Below are 25,608 nucleotides of genomic sequence, written 5' to 3'. Positions count from 1 at the left end.
CTAACCTGGTACAAATCTAGCCCAATATGAAAAATCAAAGGGCTAGAAAAGGATTTTGTTATAAATCTTACAAGATATGAAGCATTCTTTATTCACTCTTCCACACATTTTAAAGGAAACCACATTCCGTTAAATGGCCAAGAGTTATGATACTTGTATAATTAAACATTTATATAATTCGCACAGTAATATTTTTTAAAGTAAGCAGAAGTTTCCCACATCCCATAACAGATTTATCACCATCTAAAATTTAAAATCAATTGTATCTCTTTTTCGAACCAGAGATTCAACTTCAATTACTTGGCCCATTACTCCATACCTCCTCAGCTTCTCCCTTTCTTCTCTTTCTCTTTCTTCTCTTCGTTTCAGCCGTTCCTGGTTTCTTTTCTCCTGCTTCTCAGCTACGACTCTCTTAAAAATGGTAATAAATGAGGAGCATATTTACTGAGTCCATTCTTAATCAGCTTTATCCTAAACTTTACATTATCTGGTTTCTAATATAGTACAAGTGCTGTCAAAATCTGTTTAATAACAATTCAATTTGAATTACTCCCAGAAATAATCATTAGGCTTACAAGTCTTCTTTCCATCATCTTTCCCCACTTTGTGGAAAATGTGTAAAATTTCACCTTTCTCCATGATTTCTATTTTTTTTTTTTTAATGAAAACAAATTATTTTAAAATAGAGACAGAAACTGGCTATGTTGCCCAGATTGGTCTACAACTCCTGGGCTCAAGTGATCCTCCGACCTCAGCCTCCCAAAGTGCTGGAATTAACAGGTGCGAGCCACTGAGATCAGCCTACGATCTTACTATTATTATTTTTTAAGAGACAGAGTCTTACTCTGTTGCCCAGACTGGAGTGCAGTAGCGCCATCTCAGCTCACTGCAACCTCCACCTGCCAGCTGCAGCTACCTGAGGAGCTGGGATTACAGCCGTGCATCACCACACCCAGCTAATTTTTGTATTAATATTTTTTAGTGGAGACAGGGTTTCACCATGTTGCCCGGGCTGGTCTCCAACTCCTGGCCTCAAGTGATCTGGCCACCTTGGCATCCCAAAGTGCTGGGATTACAGGCATGAGCCACCATACCCAGCTCCATGCTTTTTTTTTTTTGAGACAGAGTCTCGCTCTGTTGCCCAGATTGGAGTGCAGGGGCACAATCCCAGCTCACTGCAACCTCCACCTCCCGGGTTCAAGCGATTCTCCTGCCTCAGCCTCCAGAGTAGCTGGGACTACAGGCACGCACCACCACACCCAACTAATTTTTATATTTTTAGTAGAGACGGGATTTCACCATATTGGCCAGGCTGGTCTTGAACTAATGACCTTGTGATCCACCTGCCCTGGCCTCCCAAAGTGCTAGGATTACAGGCGTAAGCCACCACGCCTGGCCTTTCATGATTTCTTAGTGACATTTCCAAGTCACTTCTACAAGATTTTCCTCCTCTGTTTTCTAGTATTATCTAGTATTTTTTTTTTTTTAAATCAACCATTATAAATCATTACAAGTTCCCATGCCCTGTGATTTCTAATATGGAAATATTTAGGTCACTTCCAATTACCATCCTGATGCTGCTGCTTTTAAAGATATGAGTAAAATGCTTGAGTTCTGTTGCTAGGTCTGTATGTGCAGACTCCCAAGTAGGAACCACTGGAGTTTTAACTTGGAGCCCAATAACTATTTGCTATAGTGACTCTTTTCGAAAATTTTTTAAAAATTACTTGAGATCACCCTAGCTACTCAGAATACTGAAAAGAGCCCACTGTTACCTGCGAATCTGGAGATGTCCATAGGCATTTTCTGATTCTACATTATTTTAAATGCTATGGACCTTGAGTTAATTCCAGTGATAACAGTTACAAAGAAAATGACTATCCCATGTTTCCCATCTGTCAGCTAGTCCTCAATTCATGGAAAAACACTACAGTGCCACAATTCTTAAAAAGCTATCAGCATATTAAAAGGTAAATAGATTATATCCACGAACACTCATCTTTATCACTTCAGAAATACCACCAAATATGATAAAAATACCACATTTATCCCCTCTAAACAAGAGTAAAAACTATGTTGTTTTCCTCACAAAAGCCTATATATTGAATAGTGATTGTCCCTTTAAAAAATATATAAATTTTTTCATAAGTCCTTTCTGAAGTGGAAGCAGGAGCGTAAAATAAAACTAGAGATTCTGCAAGCTTGTTATTTAGTAAAGAATTGCAAAATATTTCAAATTAATATTGGGCTCATTTTCTCAAACTTCTTATAAATATTGTATTAATATTACATTCTTATTGACCTTATTGAAAAGAACGATAACAATGAAATTTTACAGGACTCTATTAGAAACTAGTTTGAAAGATTCCTAACTCAGTGTCATATCTAATATAAAATGGTAACTCCCAAAATAACAGAATAATATTTAAGTCTGTTTCTCAGGCAGCATCCATTAAACCAACTTGAATTTCCATCTGTAATCCTACACTGTTTAGTATTCATCATTAGATTACTATATTACTGAACCATAGTCAAGAATATTGTACAAAAAGACAACTAATACAGATCAAAAGAACAAGAGGATAAAGTGAGGAATATTTTACCAATGTACCTTTAATTCTTCAAGCTTCTCTCTTATTTCAATAAATCCCAGGTGTAGTTTACCCCCAAAATGATCAGCCAGTCGTCTGTCATTATCATGAAGTCCTAAATAGGCAGAGCAGACTTCACAGACTCGAAGTTTCTGCTGTTGAAAACTGGAAGCTGGCATAGAATTCCGATAAACTTCCTAAACAAAAGTGAGAAAAACAATGACCATATAAATCTTACTAAAAGTCATCCAATTAAATACAATATACTATGCTTCTACCAAAATGTTTTCTAAAGAATACACAAAAGCAGCCGGGCATGGTGGCTCACGCCTGTAATCCCAACACTTTGGGAGGCCAAGGAGGGTGGATCACGAGGTCGGGAGTTCAAGACCAGCCTAGCCAACATGGTGAAACCTCATCTCTACTAAAGATACAAAAAATTAGCCAGGCATGGTGGTGTGTGCCTGTAATCCCAGCTACTTGGCAGGCTGAGGCAGGAGAATCGCTTGAACCTGGGGAGTGGAGGTTGCAGTGAGCTGAGATCATGCCACTGCACTCTAGCCTAGGTGACAGCGCAAGACTCCAGCTCAAAAAAAAAACAATTACAATAAAGCATGGCTATTTTGTTATGAAAATTATAGGTTCCCTTTATCCCCATCCTCTATCCTTAGGGCCTCTCTCCACTGGAGTATAAGGAAAGAAATAATAAACATGAACAGAAATCAATGATATAGAAAACAAGAAAACAATAAGATCAGAAGACTGGTTCTTTGAAAAACAAAATAAAACTGACCAGCTAGATAAATCAAGAAAAGAGAAGACACGAACTGCAAACATTCTACAGATATTAAAAGAGAACATTATGAACAACTTTATATCAATAAATACAACTTAGAGAGATTTTGTGAAACACAAATTTACCAAAAGTAATTTTAAAAACAACAACAAAAACCGGCCAGGTGCGGTGGCTCATGCCTGTAATCCCAGCACTTTGGGAGGCTGAGGTGGACAGATCACCTGAGGTCAGGAAAGCAAGACCAACCTGGCCAACATGGTGAAAGCCTGTCTCTACTAAAAATACAGAAGATTAGCCAGGCATGGTGGTGCACGCCTGCAGTCCCAGCTACACGGCAGGCCGAGGCAGGAGAATCGCTTGAACCCGGGAAGCAGAGGTTTCAGTGAACTGAGATCGCACCACTGCGCTCCAGCCTTAGAGAGTGAGACTGTCTTTAGGAAAAAAAAAATGGCCTGGCACGGTGGTTCACTCCTGTAATCCTAGCACTTTGGGAGGCCAAGGCAGGTGGATCACCTGAGGTCGGGAGTTCAAGACCAGCCTGACCAACATGGAGAAACCCTGTCTCTACTAAAAATACAAAAATGGATTATCCAAGTGTGGTAGTGTGGGTCTGTAATCCCAGCTACTTGGGAGGCTGAGGCAGAAGAATCGCTTGAACCTGGGAGGCAGGGGTTGCAATGAGCCGAGATTGTGCCATTGCACTCCAGGCTGAGCAACAAGAGCGAAACTCCATCTCAAAAAAAAAAAAAAAAGGCTGGACTTGAACTGAACTCAAGCGACTGCCTCAGCCTGTGGAATAGCTGGGACCAAAGGCACACACCACCCCAACCAGCTTTTTCTGTGTTTTGTTTTTGTCTTTTAGTTCAACTTCTCTTTAATAACTGTTCAATAATTTCCATTCAAATACATGTTCTTAGAGAAGTATAGATATTAAAGTTTCATCTACTACTTTTTTTTTAAGTCTTACCGAATTAAGCAGAATTCGTCTACTACTATTAAGAATTTACCTCTGCTTCTCTTTTCTTTGCCCGTGCTTTCTCTACTTCATCCATTACTTTCTGGGATTCTTCCACATTCCCTTCAGCTCCTAGTTGTTCCACCTTAGCTAACAATTTACCAATTTCTTCATTTAACTCATGAACACGTTCTGCCTAAAAAGAAATAAAAACAGGTCGTGAATAAACAAGAGAATGAATTTTAAACTTCAAGATATTTCAGAACTGCTGAGAAGAGACTTGTTATCTAAGGCAATATGAGGTTAAAGAATGCTTTCGGAGCATATCCCAAATGAACTGAGACATCAGGATGTTCCGAGCCTGCCTGCCTTACCTCAATGAAGTCAGGGCTACTACTGGGCCCAATATAACTTTCTGTCCTCTGGCGAGGTGGTGTATTCCTAGTTTAAAATACCGTTTCTTCCATGATCTGGCCCTTTGTACTTTTCTAAACCATCTCTTGCTACTCCTCTACCTCACAACATAATCTATAGTTTCCCAAACTTACCCTGTTGTTTTCTACCTCTGTGACTTTGCATATACTCTTCTTTCTGGGATGGGATCCCTTACCTTTCGTCTGCCTACTGAATGTTCGTTCATTCCAACAAGATCCAACTCAAGGGTCATTTCTGTAAAGCATTCCTAACATTCACTGCATCCCAGCCCCACTTAAACACATCAGTAAACATGGCCATACTCTCTCCTTTGTGTCACCTTTGTATCTTTTTTGACAGTTCCTTTCATAAATATCATACTACTTTAAGGACAGTTAGCTGTATTTCCCATCTTTGTATCTCTAGTGCTCAGCAAATAGCCTAGGCTCAAATATGAGTTAAAGAAATGAATTGGTGGATCAAGCTCAGGAGTCCAACAGATCTGACTTATTGCTAAACCAATTACTATTTGTGTAATTTTGGCCACATTACTTATACCTGAATCCATTTCCTCATCTAAGAAGTACAGACAGTACCTATCCCACAAAGTTGTGAGAAATGAGAAAATACGCCTTGTATGTACACTGCATAGCACCTTACTGATTTTCAGCATACTTGCCTGGCAACTCCACTCTGAGTCCTTAGCTTTCCACTGAGATTAACTCTTGCCTTGGGAAAGAATACATTCCTCTTCCTTATCACTATTATCATTCTAGCAACTTAGTTCATTCTTACTGTTCTAATGGCACATAAAACATACATATAATCATTATCTTGGGCCACAAAGTCTTTGCTGTATGGCCAATTATGTTAGCAAAGAAGGTTTTAATTTTTTGTTGTTGTTATTGTTGTTTCTGAGATGGAGTCTTGCTCTGTCCCCAGGCTGGAGTGCAGTGGCACGATTTCAGTTCACTACAACCTCTGCGCCTCCTGAGTTCAACCGATTCTCCTGTCTCAGCCTCCCCCATAGCTGAGATTACAGGCATGCACCACCATGCCTGCTAATTTTGCAGTTTTTGTAGAGAAAGGTTTCACCATGTTGGCCAGGCTGGTCTCAAACTCATGACCTTAAGTAGTTCACCCACCTTGGCCTCACAAAGTGCTGGTATTACAGGTGTTAGCCACTGCACCCGGCCGAAGGTTTTAGTTTGGTATGAGTTTCCTGTCCCAACAAACCAGTTTACTGGTTTAATTAATAATCTTTACTTCTCAAATATCCTTCAACCCAAGATATTTCTTCCCTCAGCGAGAGTCCTAATTCTATTATTACTATCCTTCCTCTCTACCAAATGGTATTTTCCTTTAAATACATTACTGAACAACTAAACTGTTGTCCAAAACTCTTTTTCCCTGTATCCATGTCCTTGACCATGTAATTGTGTACCATCGTACTCTGACTCTGAATTTGGCCATGAACTTGTTTTGGTTATTAAGATGGTAGCAAACATGACCAAAGGAGAGGCCTGTGTGATGGGGCTTGATGCTTCTGCACCTCTGCCACCACCATGAGAACACGGCCAGGCTAGCCTGCTGGGCATGGCTCTGCATCCTCCAGCGATCTGCAAGGCATGTGAGTAAGCCCAGCTAAAACAAGAATAACTACTCAGTCAAGTTCAGTCTAAATCATCAACTGCAGAGTCACGGGCTAAATAAATACTTACTGTTTTAAGTCACTGAGCTTTGAGGTGGTTTGTTATACAGCATTTCTGTAGTGATGGATAACCAATACAACCAATACAACTCAGGCTCACTTACAGATCTCTTCCAACCATGAGATACTAGATCCTTTGTACTTCAGGATGCCCGTCTTTCCAGTCCCCATCTTCAGAGAACTTTTAAGAAAAGGCTGACTAAAAGCAACCCTTTTCTCAAACGATGGAATCTATTTTCATTTGCATATACATATCTGAACACCATATTTTAATACTGTCATCTAAACTCCACCTGGGTAACTCTTTTTCTCCCATTCTGCATTTTCATAAAACACACTAGATCATACTGGAATATAATTATGTTGTAATAAGTCATCAACAAAATGCAATATCGAAGACCTTGTTTGGATCCTAATAACAAATCGACTTTATATAAGAAAAATAAACATATACTGGATAACATTAAAAAATTACTGTTAACTTTATGTATGTATTACTGTGGTTATAATTTACAGGTGAAATATGACATTTAACATTTGCTTTTAAAAGCAAATAAAAATACTGTAGTATATCTGTACAATGGAGAAATAAAAAGGAATGAACTGATACAAACAACTTGAATGAATCTCAAGAAAGTTATATGGAATGAAAAAGGTCAAATCTCAAGAGAGTACACAGGATTTCATTTACATAACACTCCATGAAATAACATAACTACAGAGACAGAGAATAGGTTAGTGATGGCCAAGGTGAGAGATGTTGAATAGGGGTGAAGATGGATGTAGCTATCAAAGGGGTAACATGAGGCAGCCTTGTGGCAATGCTATAGTTAAGCATCCTAATTGTGGTTGCAATTACACATGTGATTAAACTACAGAGAGCTGGCCAGGCGTAGTGGCTCATGCCTATAACCCCAGCACTTTGGGAGGTCAAGGTGGGCAGATCACTTGAGGCCAGAAGTTTGAGATCAGCCTGGCCAACATGGCGAAACTCTGTCTCTGCTAAAAAATAAAAAGAATTAGCTAGGAATAGTGACGAACGCCTGTAATCCCACTTATTCAGGAAGCTGAGGCATGAGACTTGCTTAAGCCCAGAAGGCGGAGAATGCAGCGAGCCAAGATTACAACACTGCACTCAAGCCTGGGCAACACAGCAAAACTCTGTCTCAAACAAAAACAAAAACAAAAAAACTGCACAGAGCTATACAAACAGACATGCATATACAAATAAATGCATGCATAACTGGCAAAATCTGAATCAAATATAAGGATTAGACCAATGTCAATTTATTTGATATTGTACTACATTGTGTAACATGTTAACATTGGGGCAGACAAGAGAGTATACAGAATTCTTCGTATATGTCTTTCCAATCTCTTGCAAATCTAATTATTTCAAAATAAAAAGTTAAAAGGAGTCGAAACAATACTTTGTACTAATGAAATGATTAAAATTCTTACCTTTGCTGCTACTTCAGCACTAATCTCTTCTTGAGTTTCTGCTAATCTTTTCTTGGCCACTTCTGTTCTACGATCACAATCTGCAATGAATGACTGCAGATGATCCATGGCCTACAAAGTTTAATTAAAGACAATTACTGTCAGAAAGTCGACTTTATTCAGAAATATCTTCATACAAAAATCACATTTTGCTTTTTAAAATGCTACCATGGTGGGGCACGGTGGCTCACATCAGTAATCCAAGCACTTTAGGAGGCCAAGGCAGGCAGATCACTTGAGGCCAGCCTGGCCAACTTGGCGAAATCCTGCCTCTACTTAGAATACAAAAATTAGCCAGGTGGGTGGTGCACACCTGTAGTCTCAGCTACTCGGGAGGCTGAGGCACAAGGAACACTTGGGCCCAAAGAGGTTGAGGCTGCAGTGAGCCCTGATGATGCCATTGTACTCCAGTGTGGGTGACAGAGTGAGGTCATTAAAAAAAAAGCAGCAGCAGCAGCAGCAGCTGGGCGCGGTGGATCTTGCCTGTAATTCCAGCACTTTGGAGGCCGAAGCAGGTAGATCACCTGAAGTCAGGAGTTTGAGACCACGCTAGCCAACGTGGTGAAACCCCGTCTCTACTAAAAATACAAAAATTAGTCAGGCATGGTGGTGTGCGCCTGTAATCACAGCTACTCAGGAGGCTGAGGCGGGAGAACCACTTGCACTTGGGAGGTGGAGGTTGCACTGAGCCAAGATCGCACCCCTGCATTCTAGCCTGGGTGACAGAATGAGAGTGTGTCTCAAAAAAAATCACTTGAGGACATGGAGAAATGTTCAGGATTCATTTGTAAATAAAAAGCAAATTACAAATGTTATGCAGTAAGATCCCAATTTTGTAAAATAAAGACAGAAAAATCTGCTGCAAGTCTAGATCTGAATGGACAAAAACACGGAAAAAATGGAAAACTATACAAAATGCTAACAATAAGCATTTCTGACATTTTTACCCTTTTTTAATTCTCCAAACTGCTTTATAATTTTTTCTTTTTTGAGACAAGAGTCTCACACATTAGGAAAACTTATCTTTTTTCAGAGAATAAACCATTGAGAATTTTAGCAATATCTACACTATAAAAATTCAATATTTATATAAACGATATTTGTGAGGCACATATTAATGTGTATAATTAATAGTTCATTTAAAAGTAAACTTTAAGAATTCATTCTCAAGTTTGGACTTCCAAATCTTACTGTACAGAAATATAACTAATTCAAGATACAAATGTTTAACTAAAAATACAAATTTATTCAGCTCACACTGAATTCCAGAAACAGCTGGATAACCCAAGAATTTCTTCAATGTGAAAAGCAATAAGGATCATTTTTAAAAAAGCTTTTATCTGTGATAAAAATAGTTAATTAATTTGAAATTTACTTTTTAAATCACAACAGAAATCTATTCAAATTTCCTTATGTAAAGATAAAGGTGGCATCTCAAAGCACTGAGAGAAAAGATGGACTAATTAGCAAATAGTGTTGGGTGACTAAGTAGCTATGTCACATTGGGAGGTGACTAGATCCATATCTCAATTCCTTAAACCAGAATAAACGCGAAAAGTCTATAAAATGAAGCCAAAATATGCCAGAAGAAACCACGGGAGAGAATTCTTAGCACCTCAGAAAAAGAAAAGTCTTTAGAATTAATGAAATAGATTTGGTTTTTCTGTTTGTGTTTTGAGACGGAGTCTTGCTCTGTCCCCCAATGTGGAGCACAGTGGCACATCTAGGCTCACTGCAACCTGACTCCCAGGTTCAAGTGATTCTCCTGCCTCAGCCTCCCAAGTGGCTGGGATTACAGGCACCCACCACCATGTCCAGCTAATTTTTGTATTTTTAGTAGAGATGGGGTTTCACCATGTTGGCTAGGCTGGTCTCAAACTCCTGACCTTAGGTGATCCACCCCTGCCTTGGCCTCCCAAAGTGCTGGGATTACAGGCGTAGGAGCCACCACGCCCGGCTATAGATGTGTTAAAGATTGATAAATCAGACAATATAAATATAAAAGTATTCCGCAAGGCCAAAAACCACCAAAAAAGTAGGGAAAATTTGTTGTAAATTGTATTTCCAAAAACAATTTCAATTCCATTAGCAGAAATTGTTGGATATTCAGAAGACAGGAGGACCTGTTTACTGGTTTATCTCCTAAAAACTAAATTTAAAACATCTATTATTTCACTAATAAAATATATCATAAGATTATGCACATTAGTATGTTTTATGTAACGCTGATTGTTATGCTTTATATGCAAAAAAGGTTTATTTTTATGCAAACGATTTTCATGTAAAAGCAACAATATAAAGTTACATTTCAGGCTCTTTTAGATATCTAAATGGTGTCTTCCATTGCTTGGTTTTTCATTATAAACATCGTCCTTGATATCCCCCAAACGGCCGGATGCGGTGGCTCACGCCTGTAATCCAGCACTTTGGGAGGCCAAGGTGGGCAGATCACGAGGTCAGGAGATCGAGACCATCCTGGCTAACAAGGTGAAACCCCATCTCTACTAAAAACACAAAAAAATTAGCCAGGCGTGGTGGTGAGCACCTGTAGTCCCAGCTACTTGGGAGGCTGAGGCAGGAGAATGGCACAAACCCGGGAGGCAGGGCCTGCAGTGAGCTAAGATCGCGCCACTGCACTCCAGCCTGGGCGACAGAGCGAGACTCTGACTCAAAAAAAAAAAAAAAAAAATTCCCCCAAACACCTGTACACATGTCCCTCACTATCTGTGCGAGATTGGTTCCAGGATACCCAGTGGATACCAAAATCCATGAATGTGCATTTTTTAATATAAAATGATGTAATACTTGCATATAATCTCCCATTACACAACCTCTCATATACTTTAAATTGCCTCCAGATTACTTATAATACCTAACACAATGTAAATGCTATGTAAACAGTTATACTGTAATGTTTGGGGAATAACAACAAGAACAAAATGTCTGCACATGTTCAGTACAGATGCAACAATCCCTTTCTTCTGCTAAATATTTACAATCCCCAGTTGGTTCCTTCTACAGATTCCACGACAGATATGGGGGGCCAACTATACATACGTATATATATAAGTAGATATAAAAATAAATTATGAATGTAAAAACTCAGTATATTACTAAAGATACGTCCTTATATACACTATTAATTAGTTGCTTACATTTGCTTGATATTTCCTTAATCATTACTACTTTGTTGGGAAGAATATGCTTAATTTTCAAAAGAATATATGAATCATATGACTTTTACACATTTTCTTAAAATACAGTCTCACCTCATATTTTTAAAAGAGTTGTCAAGAAAGTACATGATCTTACTTGAGTCTTACCCTTCATATAACCACAGAGGATAAACTGCTAAGAGTTTTTCTTATTAAGAGAGATTAATCCACATGTTTTACAGCAAAAGATAACAAACCATTAAAGCAAAATCACATACATCAAGTTCAAAGAAAAAATCTTGTTCTTTGGATGCAATTTCATAATCCGCTCTTAAAGCCAGGTCATGGACTTTCAGACATTCTCCAAGATCCATTCTCTGGAAGGGAAAAAAGACATAATATTGAAACAAAAAAACACTTTTTTAAAAAAAATGCATCAACAACCACAGTTCTTTTCAGAATACATATTAAGTCATACAGATGCTTTTTTATGTAGGGGCTCCCAAATTACAAAATTTCATAGACAAATAAAAAACGTGGTGTCAGAAGAAGAAAATGGCACCAATTCTGTCTACCAACAGATGGGAACAGGGATCACTTGTACTTAACCATAAATGGATATGGAAAAGCTTTTCAGAATCTGAGAAAAGCTTCTAGCTTCTATATCACAACATAGTTCATTTAGCTCCACAACACAAAAAAGATAGTTAATTTTAAACCAAACTAAAAGAATATATAAATTGAATCATTGCGATGTCAATGTGCTTTGAAGAATATCTTATTTTTCAAATAAAGATGGAGTCCTCAAAAAACAGACTGGTGGCTGGGCATGGTGGCTCATGCCTGTAATCCCAGCACTTTGGAAGGCCAAGGCAGGAGGATCGCTTGAGCCCAGGAGTTTGAGACCAGCCTGAGCAACACACTAAGACCTGTCTCAATTTTTAAAAATAAAAAATAAATTTAAAAAAACCCAAAACAAAACAGACTGGTGACTCTGATAGTCTTGTCCCCGGGGACAAGACTAATTAGTAAAGAGATGATTTACTAATAACACCCAATATAAGTGCACAGAGAACAAGCATTTAACCCCACTTACAATAAACATGTATCAGGGAAATAAATACTCTTACTGAACCTAGGGTCCTTCTACTTGGAAACTCCAATTAGGTGTTATTTACCAAACCAGAGGCTTTTCTCGTATCTGAGACAAAATATCTAAAAATCTATCCATTTTTGCATGTATCTAGGCAACTTTCATGAAACTTTTTTGGGGGAAAATATGAGGAGAAAAAATTGGCAAGATGCAAGATCATTACAGTTATGATTAATCGGTGATCAAAGCAAGGCAGAGATTTTCCAACTGGAGGCGTGACCACCCTTGGAATACCTCAAAATCTCTGGAGGGTTGGTAAAAAGGGAGTACAAGTCATCCTCCTTCCTTTGACTATTAAGGTCCCACTATGGTAAGCACTATCTTAGGTGCTAGGGATATAGAGTTAAGTGACAGAGACAGTCTGACTTCATGGAGCTTACATTCTATTTGAGGGGAAACAAATAACAAGAAGCATGTCTATGAACAAAGTTAGATGATGTAATAAAATAGCAATGCTCCCCATTACTATGGGGGGCTACTTGGGATGAGCTGGTCAGAGAAGACCTTTCTGAAGAGGATACAATTAAACTGGATCTCAACAGGGAGAAGCAAATGAATCTTAGGAAAAGGCAAAAAGTAATGTTCCAGGTTGTACAGAAGATTTAGAAAGCAGATCTTTAAAGTATTTATTTATTTATATGCCACTGTTAATCACAGGGAAGTTCATGGTAACAGGGAACAGGAACAGAGTATGGCACACAGGTCTGAGTCTTAGCTTTGTATACAGTATCTAAAAATGAGTCTGCCTATTTAACTTGTCAACAATCTAAATATGTATAAAAAGTATGATAATTAATTTTGTAAAATATCCCAACTAAAAAGCATAGTTAATTCACGAGATCAAGATTCAAAAGTATTAACAGACCAGATAAAATTTAAAAGAAACAAATATGAAGTCCTATAGTTACATATCCAAGACAATAAATTTACAAATAAGTAGGTATGAGCAGAGAATCAGACAATTTAAAAATTTAAGTAGTCAAGAGTAACGGTTACAGTATGGCACAACTGAGAAAAACTTATATTGTCTAAAACTAACTCAAAGAGGACACAGTATAAACAAAGCAGGAATTCTCTACTGAAGGCTGGTTTTAAAAGCAAACCACTGCTCTCCAAAACACATTCTATGTACTAACACATTTCAAAAGGAATATGAGAAAATTAGACATAAGTCCATCCTGGCTAACACGGTGAAACCCCGTCTCTACTAAAAAAAATACAAAAAACTAGCCGGGCAAGGTGGCGGGCGCCTGTAGTCCCAGCTACTCGGGAGGCTGAGGCAGGAGAATGGCGTAAACCCGGGAGGTGGAGCTTGCAGTGAGCTGAGATCCGGCCACTGCACTCCAGCCTGGGCGACAGAGCGAGACCCCGTCTCAAAAAAAAAAAAAAAAGAAAGAAAATTAGACATAAGTATCTCAAAACCAGGCTATACAAAAAAGCCAGGGAACAGAAATAAATAGAGAAGACAAAAATAAGACTGAACCAACTTCAATCAACTGAGGAATTTTTCATAAAGCAGCAGAAATAGATTTGTTTTATTATGGGGCCAAATAAACAAATATTATTATTTGTTTTATTATGAGTCAGACTTTTAACTCTCTGAATACTTGTTCTTTTTTTGAGACAGAGTCTCACTTTGTCACCTAGGCTGGAGTGCAGTGGCATGATCATGGCTCACTGTAGCCTCCACCTCCCAGCTCAAGCGATCCTCCCACCTAAGCACCCCTCCCTGACAAGTACCTGGGACTACAGTCACCCGCCACCATTTCCAGCTAATTTTTTTTTTTTTTTAAATAGAGACAAAGGGTGCTACCTTGCCCAGGCTGGTCTCAAACTCCTGAGCTTGACTGATCCTCCCACTTCAGCCCCCCAGTGCTGGACTACAAGCATGAGCAACTGCACCTGATCAGGAAAATATTTTCAATAATCAAAGTCTTCCAAAGGTAGAACAAACATCCTCAGAGTTAGTGAGTTCCCAGATAAGTGAGGTGTTCAAACACTGTTTTGACAACCCTTTTACTAGGATATTAAGGAAAGAATTCAACCATCAGGTAGTTTTTTTCTTCCTTCGGACTCTTACATGTTGTGACTATTAAAACAACAACAACAACAACAACAAAAAACCAACAATGTTTCTGGCCACAGTGGCTAATGCCAGTAATTCCAGCACTTCGGGGGGCCAAGGTGGGAGGATCGCTTGAGCCTAGGAGTTCCAGACCAGCCTGGGTAACATAAGAAGACCCCATCTCTACAAAAAGTAAAAAAGTAAAAAAAAAAAAAAAATTATCCAGGCATGGTGGCCCATGCTTATACTCCCAGCTCCTCAGGAGACAGAAGCAGGGGGATCACTTGAGCTCTGCAGGTCAAAGCTGCAGTAAGCTGTGATCATGCCACTGCATTCCAGCCTGGGTGACAGAGCTAGACCCTGTCTCAAAAGTAAAAACAAACAGAAAATGTTTTTCTGTAAAACTATATTACCTTCGGTTCTTAATTACATAATGGAATGAATGGGAATGTATAAATTCTGCCCTCAAAGTTATCCTTTGGGAAATAATGAGGACTCATCACTGTTATAAAAGTCCTCATCATGCTTAGTGGTATTAAAGTACTGTACTGTTACTGAGTATGCTGAGATTTTTCCAGGCTCCAATCCTTACCTCCAATTCATTAGTCTGGTTTAACAAGCTAAGGAGTTTTTTCAGTGACAATAAACAAAAAGTAAAGCTTTCTATGAATGTGTAGAAATTCAAATTTAAAAGGTGCTCATTAAACAACAATTATTAAGAAAATGCAGAAAAACTTCAATATTCCTAAGAAAGAATTCCAGAAAACATGATAGGAATGAAAGAAGCTAACGGCAGAAGGAGGCTGTCATTGTCTTTGATATGCCAGGAAGTAGGTTTCTGAAATTAACAATTTCTAAACATCAATCATGCCAACAACTTCCTTACTATTTTATTTCCACAGCTATAGCTGTTCACACGCTAAATTTTATTTCATAAAATGCAAGATGTCACAGTTGGAAAGGCTTTTTGATCCACTGTAGTTCTCAAACTAGACCTGGGGAACTTTTACATAATATTGATGGAAGCTTTTTAAAAAGTCCCAATTCCTACCTCCCAAAGACTAACTCAATTGTAAAAGCCTTCCAGGTACTTTTAATGTGCAGTGTTGAGAACCACTCACTGATCTAGTTTTATTCCCATTCTTTGCACAGAAAGAATGACTTGCTCAGGGTGCTTATCAGAAAATCTCGTTAGACTGATTCCTAGTCTAATATAGCTTCCACTTTACCATGCTAGTTCCCGTTATTTCAGTACTAACTTACCTTCCAATATTTTTCAGTAAGTCATTCCCCACAACATCTAAAAAAGCTCACAGCAGAGATTCAAAGCAGCTGTCTACTTTCTTTCTTCTGTATCTCCTTTATCTTACTTTCATCAGTTCCCTGATCAACTACATTTCCAATCTGTATTCAACAAAAACTTAAAAGTAACACATAAATTTTGCCTCACTGTTTTTAACCTAAACATCTGTCTCTATTGCAAGAATTCTAGGCTCCCTGCCTCCACATCTTTAAAGTTACATCACACAACCAACCAAAGGAAGAAAAGCAACTATGTAGACCAAGAACAAAATGAACACAAGAAAACATACAATTTTACCACTATAGTAGAGGTGGACTTCTTGGTGAGAGTAGCCTTTTGGGGAAGGCATGCCATGGGGAAGATTCATGAGAGGGGTAAGATTGACTCACTAAAATGTGACTTCCATAGAGCAAGAATTCTTCTGTTTTATCTACTATGTGCCTATGCTGAACAAATCAAACTGAAAAAAGGGCAAAGAAGAACATTTGACACAGGGGGGCTTATTAACAAGCCAGAGTGTTCAAGATGAATTACAGGACAAAACTAATCTGAGTTCCTGGAGGGGAGGTTCTCCTTAGCCTCTCCTTGGATTATCTCCTTTGCTTGGACTCCTTACCTTCTTAAGTGTTTTGAGCTACTCTTCTTTTTTCCTCCAAGAGGCAGGGCTTGTCATAGTCTAGCCTGCCTCACCACAAGCCCTAGGACCAAGGGCCTAATTGTAACAAAGAAGGCTTTTTTGTATGTGGAATATCTTCAGTGGTTATCTCTTCAGGGACCTAGTGGGACAGTAGGTATAGCCAAGGCAGATTTTCAGAATACTAGGCATCTATGTTCCTCTGTCCATACCATGATGACTACTAAGCATCTGCTCTGGCACTGTGCTACGCACATGAGGAGTATTTAAAATTTAAAACAAGGTCAGATGCAGTGGTTCACTCCTGAAACCCCAGCACTTTGGGAGGCCAAGGCAGGCAGATCACTTGAGGTCAGAAGTTCGAGACCAGCCTGGGCAACATGGTGAAACCCTGTCTCTACTAAAAACACAAAAAAATAGCTGGACGTGGTGGCAGGCACCTGTAATCCTATCTACTCAGGAGGATGAGGCACAAGAATCACTTGAACCCAGGAGGCAGAGGTTTGCAGTGAGCCGAGATCGTGCCACTGCACTCCAGCCCGGGAAACAGAGTAAGACTCTGTCACAAAATATATGTGTGTGTGTGTGTGTGTGTGTGTGTGTGTGTGTGTGTGTATTATTTATTTTTACTTTTTTAGAGACAGGGCCTCACTCTGTCCCCCAGTCTGGAGTACAGTGGCATGATCTCAGCTCACTGCAACCCTGCCTCCCAGGGTCAAGCAATCCTTCCGCTTCAGCCACCTGACACCTGAGTAGCTGGGACCAACAGGCACACTCACCATACCTGGCTAATTTTTTGGAGATGGAGTCTCACTCTGTTGCCCAAGCTGGAGTGCAGTGGCGTGATATCAGCTCACTGCAACCTCTGCCTCCCAGGTTCAAGCGATTCTCCTGCCTCAGCCTCCCCAGTAGCTGGGATTACAGGCATGCACCACCACACCCAGCTAATTTTTGTATTTTTAGTAGAGATGGTGTTTCACCATGTTGACCAGGCTGGTCAAACTCTTGACCTCAGGTGATTCAACCACCTCGGCCTCCCAAAGTGTTAGGATTACAGGCCTGAGCCACCACACCTGGTCTTAAACTATTTTTTAATTTAACAAGCAGCTGCTGGGAGTGGTTGCTCACGCCTGTAATTCCAGCACTTTGGGAGGCCGAGGAGGGCAGATCACTTGAGATCAGGAGTTCGAGAACAGCCTGACCCAACATGGAGAAACCTCATCTCTACTAAAATAATACAAAATTAGCCGGGCGTGGTGGTGCATGCCAACTACTCGGGAGGCTGAGGCAGGATAATCGCTTGAACCCAGGGGGCAGAGGTTGCAATGAACCGAGATCACGCCACTGCACTCCAGCCTGGGCAACAAGAGCGAAACTCCATCTCAAAACAAAAAACAAAAAAATCAGGTAGCTTACTTCATAATTAAATTCCTTCCACAAGTTTATTCTTGGTTTTTAATTTTTACATCTAAATGCTTAGATTGTAGATTTTTTTTTAAATGCTTATTTGTTTTTTTTTGTTTTTTTTTTTTTTTGAGACGGAGTCTCGCTCTGTCGCCCAGGCTGGAGTGCAGTGGCCGGATCTCAGCTCACTGCAAGCTCTGCCTCCCGGGTTTATGCCATTCTCCTGCCTCAGTCTCCCGAGTAGCTGGGACTACAGGCGCCCGCCACCTCGCCCGGCTAGTTTTTTTGTATTTTTAGTAGAGACGGGGTTTCACCATGTTAGCCAGGATGGTCTCGATCTCCTGACCTTGTGATCCGCCCGCCTCGGCCTCCCAAAGTGCTGGGATTACAGGCTTGAGCCACCGCGCCCGGCTTAAATGCTTATTTGTAATTAAGTTCAGCTCTGCATTTTGTCTTCTCCATTCTGAATCTATTACTCCATGAAATGTTGACCAAATAACTATACCTGATCCTGGTAACTTATAGCCCCACAGCGTTTTATACTGTTGTTTTACCAACAAGGTAACAAAGCCAAATTGTCAAGAATTTTTAACTTTTCTTTTGAAATTCCAAAAGTGAGTGTTATTTCCCCAAATAAACTCTAAGCTTCGTTAGAAAAACTGTCTGTTTCTCTTACTTATCCCTCCCAGGAGACCAAGTTTTGCACAAACCAGGACTATTGAATAAACCTGATAATTTGACTAAGGAATTCTATTTCTAAGGAATAGTGAAATAATTATAAAAAGATAAGTGGAGAATAAAGTTTAACAATGTTTTTTAGAAAACAAGAAACATTTTAAGAGCCTCTCAACAGGGGTTTGGTTGATTCAGCTATGGAACAGCTACACAGTGTCTATTTAGTCTTTAAAAATGATGTTCTTGATATACCAAGTGGAGAAAAGAGAAGCTGGCAAAGAAAGATGTAATAAAATATGTATTTTGGAATTTACAAATCTGTATTACTATGAGGGTTGTTTGAACTTTCTGGTACCAGTTGAATTATAAGCAATGAGCATGTATTATTATTACAGTTAGAACAATCAAAGAAGCCAGGCCAGGGGTGGTGGCTCACACCTGTAGTCCCAGCACTACGGAAGCCTGAGGCAGGCAGATCACTAGAGGTCAGGAGTTCGAGACCAGCCTGGCAAACATGGTGAAACCCCATCTCTACCAAAAATATAAAAATTAGCTGGGCATGGTGACATGCCTGCATCCCAACTACTCGGGAGGCTGAAGCAGAAGAATCACTTGAACCTGGGAGGCAGAGGTTGCAGAGAGCCAAGATCATGTCACTGCCCTCTAGCCTGGGTGACAGACTGAGACCAGACCCTGTCCCCTCCTCCAAAAAAAAGAAGCCAATTTAATTTTAGAGAAAAAAAAATTGAGAGGCATGTGAAAACTATACATTAAAATTAACGAATAGAAATATTATGGTAGAGCAAATAAAAAGGTTGATTTATACATTTTGAGTGTACTGTTAAGTGTAAATTAATAGTAGCAATATGTTAATATATAAACGATAGAATTTGGCATAGTAATAGCTCCAAGTAATTGTAAATACACCTGCTTTGTTATGTGTTTCAACATTTGTTCAGTTCTATGAACCAGATCCTGAACAAAATTACAGAACAGCATGAGAATATAATTTCTACAATCAAGGAATTTATATTCACAATGGAAATCAAGACATTAAAGCAATAGCTGCAAATGTCTACAAAGATGTACATACAAGGATTTGACTGCCACAGTGTACACCAAAAACAGAAACAAAGACTATTATTAATACTCACTGCATATAAAAGATAAGAGAACAGCCACACTACAAAATATTATTCAGGCATTTTAAAAAATGCAGACAATTGATACGGAAACCTCTCCAACACAAGTGAAAAAAAATTCAAACAATTTAACGCCATCCGTTAAAACACATAACCTTGTGTAAATGCACAGAAAGGAGAGTGAAAGATGTACAGTAAATAGTTGACAAGGTTTAGATCTGAGAAGGAGGGTGAGGTATAATTGGAAACATTCATGTTTTATGCTTTATTCTCTTGTACTTAAAAACTACATTGTCTAAGTAATAAGACAGACTAGGCCAGGCGCAGTGGCTCACGTCTGTAATCCCAGCACTTTGGGAGGCCGAGGCAGGTGGATCACTTGAGGTCAGAAGCTTTGAGACCAGCCTGGCCAACATGGCGAAACCCCACCTCTACTAAAAATACAAAAATTGGCCGGGCGCGGTGGCTCAAGCCTGTAATCCCAGCACTTTGGGAGGCCGACACGGGCGGATCACGAGGTCTGGAGATCGAGACCATACTGGCTAATACAGTGAAACCGTCTCTACTAAAAAATACAAAAAACTAGCCGGGTGAGGTGGCGGGCGCCTGTAGTCCCAGCTACTCGGGAGGCTGAGGCAGGAGAATGGCGTAAACCCGGGAGGCGGAGCTTGCAGTGAGCTGAGATCCAGCCACTGCACTCCAGCCGGGGCGACAGAGCGAGACTCTGTCTCAAAAAAAAAAAAAAAAAAAATACAAAAGTTAGGCGGGTGTGGTGGCATGTGCCTGAAGTCCCAGCTGCTCAAGAGGCTGAGGCAGGAGAATCACTTGAACCCAGGAGGCGGAGGTTGTGAGCTGAGATGGCGCCACTGCACTCCAGCCTAGGGGACATAGTGAGACCCTGGTCTCCAAAAAAAAAAAAGAAAAGAAAAGAGACTGGGAACTAGACCACATCAGAACACCTCCCTTCACCTTGTATTATCCATTTGATCCTGAGAAATTCACTTAAACTCTGAACTTCCAAGCTAGAGTGCACTGGCACGACCATAGCTCACTGTGGCCTTGAACTCCTAGACTTAAGTGATCTTCCTGCTTCAGTCTCCTCAGTAGCTAGGACGACATGTGCATGCCACACCGAGTTAATTATTTTTTTTGTTGAGATGGAATCTTGCTGTGTTGTCCAGGCTGGTAACTCCTGGCCTCAAGTGATCCTGCCTGTGCCAGCTGAACTTCTGTTTTCTCAAGTACTTCAGGATTGCTGTTCAGATCAAGTAAGATGTTTACAAAAGCACTCTGAAGGCAGGCTGTCAACCTAGTTATTTTGCATATTGATTGCAATGGGATATAAGCTCAATGAGGGAGGAACACAGCCTTTCTTGATGATTCTAACAACCCCAATCAGATAACACTGTTCACCACATAATAGGTACTCAATATTGTGTTATATAATATGACACAATAGTATATTACAGCTCAATTATTTGTTCAGTGAAGAACTTATTTCCTTGGCTCATAACTTTACATACTTCTAATGCTTCCATTTTCAAGTGAATTCACAAAAGAGGGCTATCTTTATTAAATATCAGTGTGTATGAGGAAGTTTCTAGGACAAGTGAAGATAATTTACACAGAAGACACAGAATAGAGGGAAAGAGCCAGAGCAAATGCTTCAAGGGAGAATACAATATTTCCTATCAGGAAAATAAAGAGGAACAACTTAACTGGAACGAGATGATTTCTACTAGAAGATAAAGGAAAATGATGGGGGGGAAAGAGGATGTAGGATTATACTGGCCCACAGGCCACTAGTTTACAGCCTCTGACTAGATTGTGAAAGAGTCTGAAAATGAGTCAAAAAAATGCAGAATTTATTCTGTAGGAAAAGAATACTTGACTACTTAGGCAGAAATATGACACAATAAAATCCATGTTTCAGAACAATTAACACTAGACAGATTGACTAGAAGAAAGAGACAAAGGGCAAGAGAAGATATTACAAGAACCTAGGAATAAAGCCACTGGGGTCAAATTAGAACAGAAAAGAGAAAGCAGGTGATAGAGGTATATCAGACTGCCGAAGAATTAAAAAACAAAAAAACAAACAAACAAACAAAAAACCCCCACACACACACAAACCAACAAACAAACAAAACCATTTAAAAAATGTGAAGTGTCTCTGGAATAATGAATCCCATCACACCTTCTTACAAATGGGGAAATCAAGACTCAGATCAACATCTGCCTAAGATCATAAGCTAATGGCAGCAGAGTAAAAATCTCAACAGGTCTTTAATATAGCTCAATATTCTTTCAATAACACAATCACTTTCAACCTACAGGTATTAGCTAAATGGAAATTAAGTGTGGAAAGAAAGAAAAAGTCAGGAGTCTTTTCAGGGTTTCAAGCATTTCAAACATGAGAAAACAATGATGCCACCAAGAGAACTGACTAAATCAAATGGGAAAACTGTTCTATGAGGAAAAATGTCTTGCTCTGGACAAGATGATTTTGAGGAATAACAGGAAATCTAAGTGGCAGCATCTAGTATGATACAGATATATGACTACATTCACTACAGGCTTTCTTTATTCAAGTTTTCCAGGGTGAAAGTTTTACATATTCCTCCCCAGAGTTACAGCTCAAGCATTTTTCCAGAAGACCGTGTAACAAATTACACAAGAACACAGAGTCTGACCTCCATGTTAACAACTATACCTTAGACATGAATATAGGGTGAAGAGAAATGGGGCACATTGTGCATATATAACGTTGTTGGTTTTCTACCACTTCCCAATTTCTTAACTGCCTCTTTCCACTTGTGTATGTTCCACCTCCAAACCCATTTTTCCCAGAGTAAAGATAAATCATGATATTTTTCTACTTTTTTATAATTTTTTTAAGAACGTAGGAAATATTTTTGTATCCATTTCTGACCCTAGATGTGCAAAGAAAACTAGAAAAAGTTAAAACAAGAGGTCTTGTCACAGAAAGACTATGGTGTACTACCTAACTGGAAAGAGAGAGAAAATGAAACTATATACACAAATGAAATAAATAACACATTTTTTTTCAGTAGTACAGAAAGTAGGTGTTATACTGGGGTTGAGAGGCTAAACTGCTACAGGGTAAGGCAATCACATATAGTAAGCCAGACAGGATTTAAATTTTTAGTGAGGAGAAAGAATATTGCAAGCAGAGGAAAAGAGCGTAAACAAAAATGAGAAGCATGCGCGGGAAAGAAAGGAGTGAGACGACAATAAGCAAATCAGTTTGGTCAAATGAGGGAACCAGCCAGGCACGGTGGCTCACACCTGCAATCCCAACACTCTGTGAGGCCAAGAGTTCCAGGCTCCAGTGAGCTATAATGACACTACTGCACTTCAGCCCTGCGTGACAGAGCAAGATTCTGTCTCCAAAAAAAAAAAAAAAAGGAAAAGAAAAAACAACTTACACTATTTATTCATTCAAGGGAGAAGTACCCTGGGTAAGTATTTTAAATTTTTCAGTACAGGTATAAACAACAGAGAACTACCACAAGTTTTGCGTAGGAACAAAATGGCAAGTTGATTCCCATTCAGAAATGACTACCTTCTTCTCCACATTCGGATCTCTTAAAATGTCACTTCATCAAAAATTTTCTCCATTAGGAAACAAGAGTTCTCATATAAAAAATAAAATAGGCCGGGCGCGGTGGCTCACGCCTGTAATCCCAGCACTTTGGGAGGCCGAGGCGGGCGGATCACAAGGTCAGGAGATCGAGACCACAGTGAAACCCCGTCTCTACTAAAAATACAAAAAATTAGCCGGGCGCGGTGGTGGGCGCCTGTAGTCCCAGCTACTCAGGAGGCTGAGGCAGGAGAATGGCGTGAACCCAGGAGGCGGAGCTTGCAGTGAGCCGAGATCGCGCCACTGCACTCCAGCCTGGGCGACAGCGCGAGACTCCGTCTCAAAAAAAAAATAAAATAAAAAAATAAAAATTTTCAGCCAGGCGCAGTGGCTCACACCTGTAATCCCAGCACTTTGGGAGGGGTGGGTTGCTTGAGGTCAGGAATTCAAGACCAGCCCGGACAACACGGTAAAACCGTGTCTCTACTGAAAATACAAAAATTAGCTGGATGTGGTGGCGCATATCTCTAGTCCCAGGTACTCGGGAGGCTGAGGTAGGAGATCACTTGAGCCCGGGAGGTGGAGGTTGCAGTGAGCCAAGATCGCACCGCTGTACTCCAGTCTGGGAGACAAAGTAAGACTCCGTCTCAAAAAAGAAAGAATTTTATTTTATTTATTTATTTTTTTTTTTAATTTTTTTTTTTTTTGAGACAGAGTCTCACTCTGTCGCCCAGGCTGGAGTGCAGTGGCCGGATCTCAGCTCACTACAAGCTCCACCACCACCCAGGTTTACGCCATTCTCCTGCCTCAGCCTCCCGAGTAGCTGGGGCTACAGGCGCCCGCTACCTCGCCCGGCTAGTTTTTTTTGTATTTTTTAGTAGAGACGGAGTTTCACCGTGTTAGCCAGGATGGTCTCGATCTCCTGAACTCGTGATTCGCCCGTCTTGGCCTCCCAAAGTGCTGGGATTACAGGCTTGAGTCACCGCACCCAGCCAAAAGAAAGAATTTTAAAAAGTAAATAAAAATTTTCTCCAACAACCCTGCCAGAGCAGCTCCTTGGCCTTGGCCCCCTCTCCCACCCCATTCCCACTCTGAATTACCAAACTATGCTTTTGTGTCATAACACTCATTACTACCTAAAATCACAGTATTTGTTTTCATATTTGGCTGTGTGCCTCCCACATTACAATGTAAACTCCCACCACTGGAACAGAAACCCAGGTCCACATTTGTATTCCCACCACCTACCACAGTACACATAGTAGGTACTCAAGTATTTAAGTGAGTGAATGAATGATTGCTAACTTCTGCCATCAGCAATACCCTCAGAGAGAGAAAAAAAATAACAAATTACTTCAATGAGTAATTTGAAGTAATTTGTTAATTTTTATTAGATTTTAAATGTAAAAGCTAATTTACAATTAGTCTTTATTTGTTAAAGTTACAGTCACATGGGTATTTATGATGCGACTTCAGAAATTACAAAACAAGTACCGTGAATTATCTTTACTTTCTCTATTCAGACCTTATTAATCTGATCCTTCTTGCTCACCCTTTTCTATTTCTTCCTCTGCTTAATTCCAATTATCACTTAAATTTGATCACTCTAAACATTTTTGTAATAAATATAAGGAGAAAAACACAAAAACTTTATCTAACTTAGAAGTTTTACAAGTCACCAAGTGCGGTGGCTCATGCCTGTAATCCCAGCATTTTGGGAGGCTGAGATGGGCGGATCACGAGGTCAGGAGATTGAGACCATCTTGGCTAACACAGTGAAACCCTGTCTCTACTAAAAATTCAAAAAAATAGCCAGGCGTGGTAGCGGACGCCTGTAGTCCCAGCTACTCAGGAGGCTGAGGAGGAGAATGGCGTGAACCCGGGAGGCAGAGCTTACAGTGAGCTGAGATCACACCACTGCACTCCAGCCTGGGCAACAGAGCTAGATTCCGTCTCAAAAAAAAAAAAAAGAGTAAGTTTTACAAGTCATATTATCTGAGTAAAATCAACACACATCTTTATTTTTGATCCTGTAAGCCAAAAAAGTTTATGAGACCATTTATTCTCAAAGTGCTTTGGCCAGGCACAGTGGCTCATGCCTGTAATTCCAGCACTTTGGGAGGCTGAGGTGGGCAGATCACCTGAGGCCAGGAGTCCGAGACCAGCCTGGCCAACATGGTGAAACCGTCTCTACTACAAATACAAAAAACTAGCCAGGCATGGTGGCACATGCCTGTAATCCAGCTACTTGGGAAGCTGAGGCAGGAAAATAGCTTGAACCCAGACGGAGGCGGCTGCAGTGAGCTAAGATTGAGCCATTGCACTCTAGCCTGGGGAACAAGAGCAAAACTCTGTCTCAAAAAAACCAAAAAAACAAAAAAACAAAAAAAATAATCCTTTAATCCTATACAGGTTAAAGTAAAACACTAATGAGCTTTTAGAAGTTCCCTTAATGAGTAAGAATCAACTAGAAAGCATGTAGGTCCTGCCTAAAGGTAGAACTCAT

The 25,608-nt window shown here is 39.9% G+C and overlaps 1 protein-coding gene across 4 annotated transcripts in view; it reads right to left on the bottom strand.

Annotated features, from left to right (window-relative positions):
* The window catches only part of LOC112620226 (putative RNA-binding protein Luc7-like 2), an 84,908-nt gene that overhangs the window by 13,296 nt on the left and 46,004 nt on the right, over nucleotides 1-25,608 (bottom strand). For all 4 annotated transcript variants that reach the window (XM_025378519.1, XM_025378516.1, XM_025378518.1 and 1 more), the window contains 5 exons: nucleotides 11,401-11,499; nucleotides 7,929-8,039; nucleotides 4,395-4,538; nucleotides 2,612-2,788; nucleotides 320-411 (listed from right to left, as the gene is read on the bottom strand). In XM_025378519.1, coding sequence (XP_025234304.1) covers nucleotides 320-411; nucleotides 2,612-2,788; nucleotides 4,395-4,538; nucleotides 7,929-8,039; nucleotides 11,401-11,499 — 623 coding nt within the window. The remainder of the gene's footprint in view (nucleotides 1-319; nucleotides 412-2,611; nucleotides 2,789-4,394; nucleotides 4,539-7,928; nucleotides 8,040-11,400; nucleotides 11,500-25,608) is intronic.

This window comes from Theropithecus gelada, chromosome 3, assembly GCF_003255815.1.
Source record: "Theropithecus gelada isolate Dixy chromosome 3, Tgel_1.0, whole genome shotgun sequence".
Taxonomy (NCBI): Eukaryota; Metazoa; Chordata; class Mammalia; order Primates; family Cercopithecidae; genus Theropithecus; species Theropithecus gelada.
This window is presented reverse-complemented; position numbering and strand designations above follow the sequence as displayed.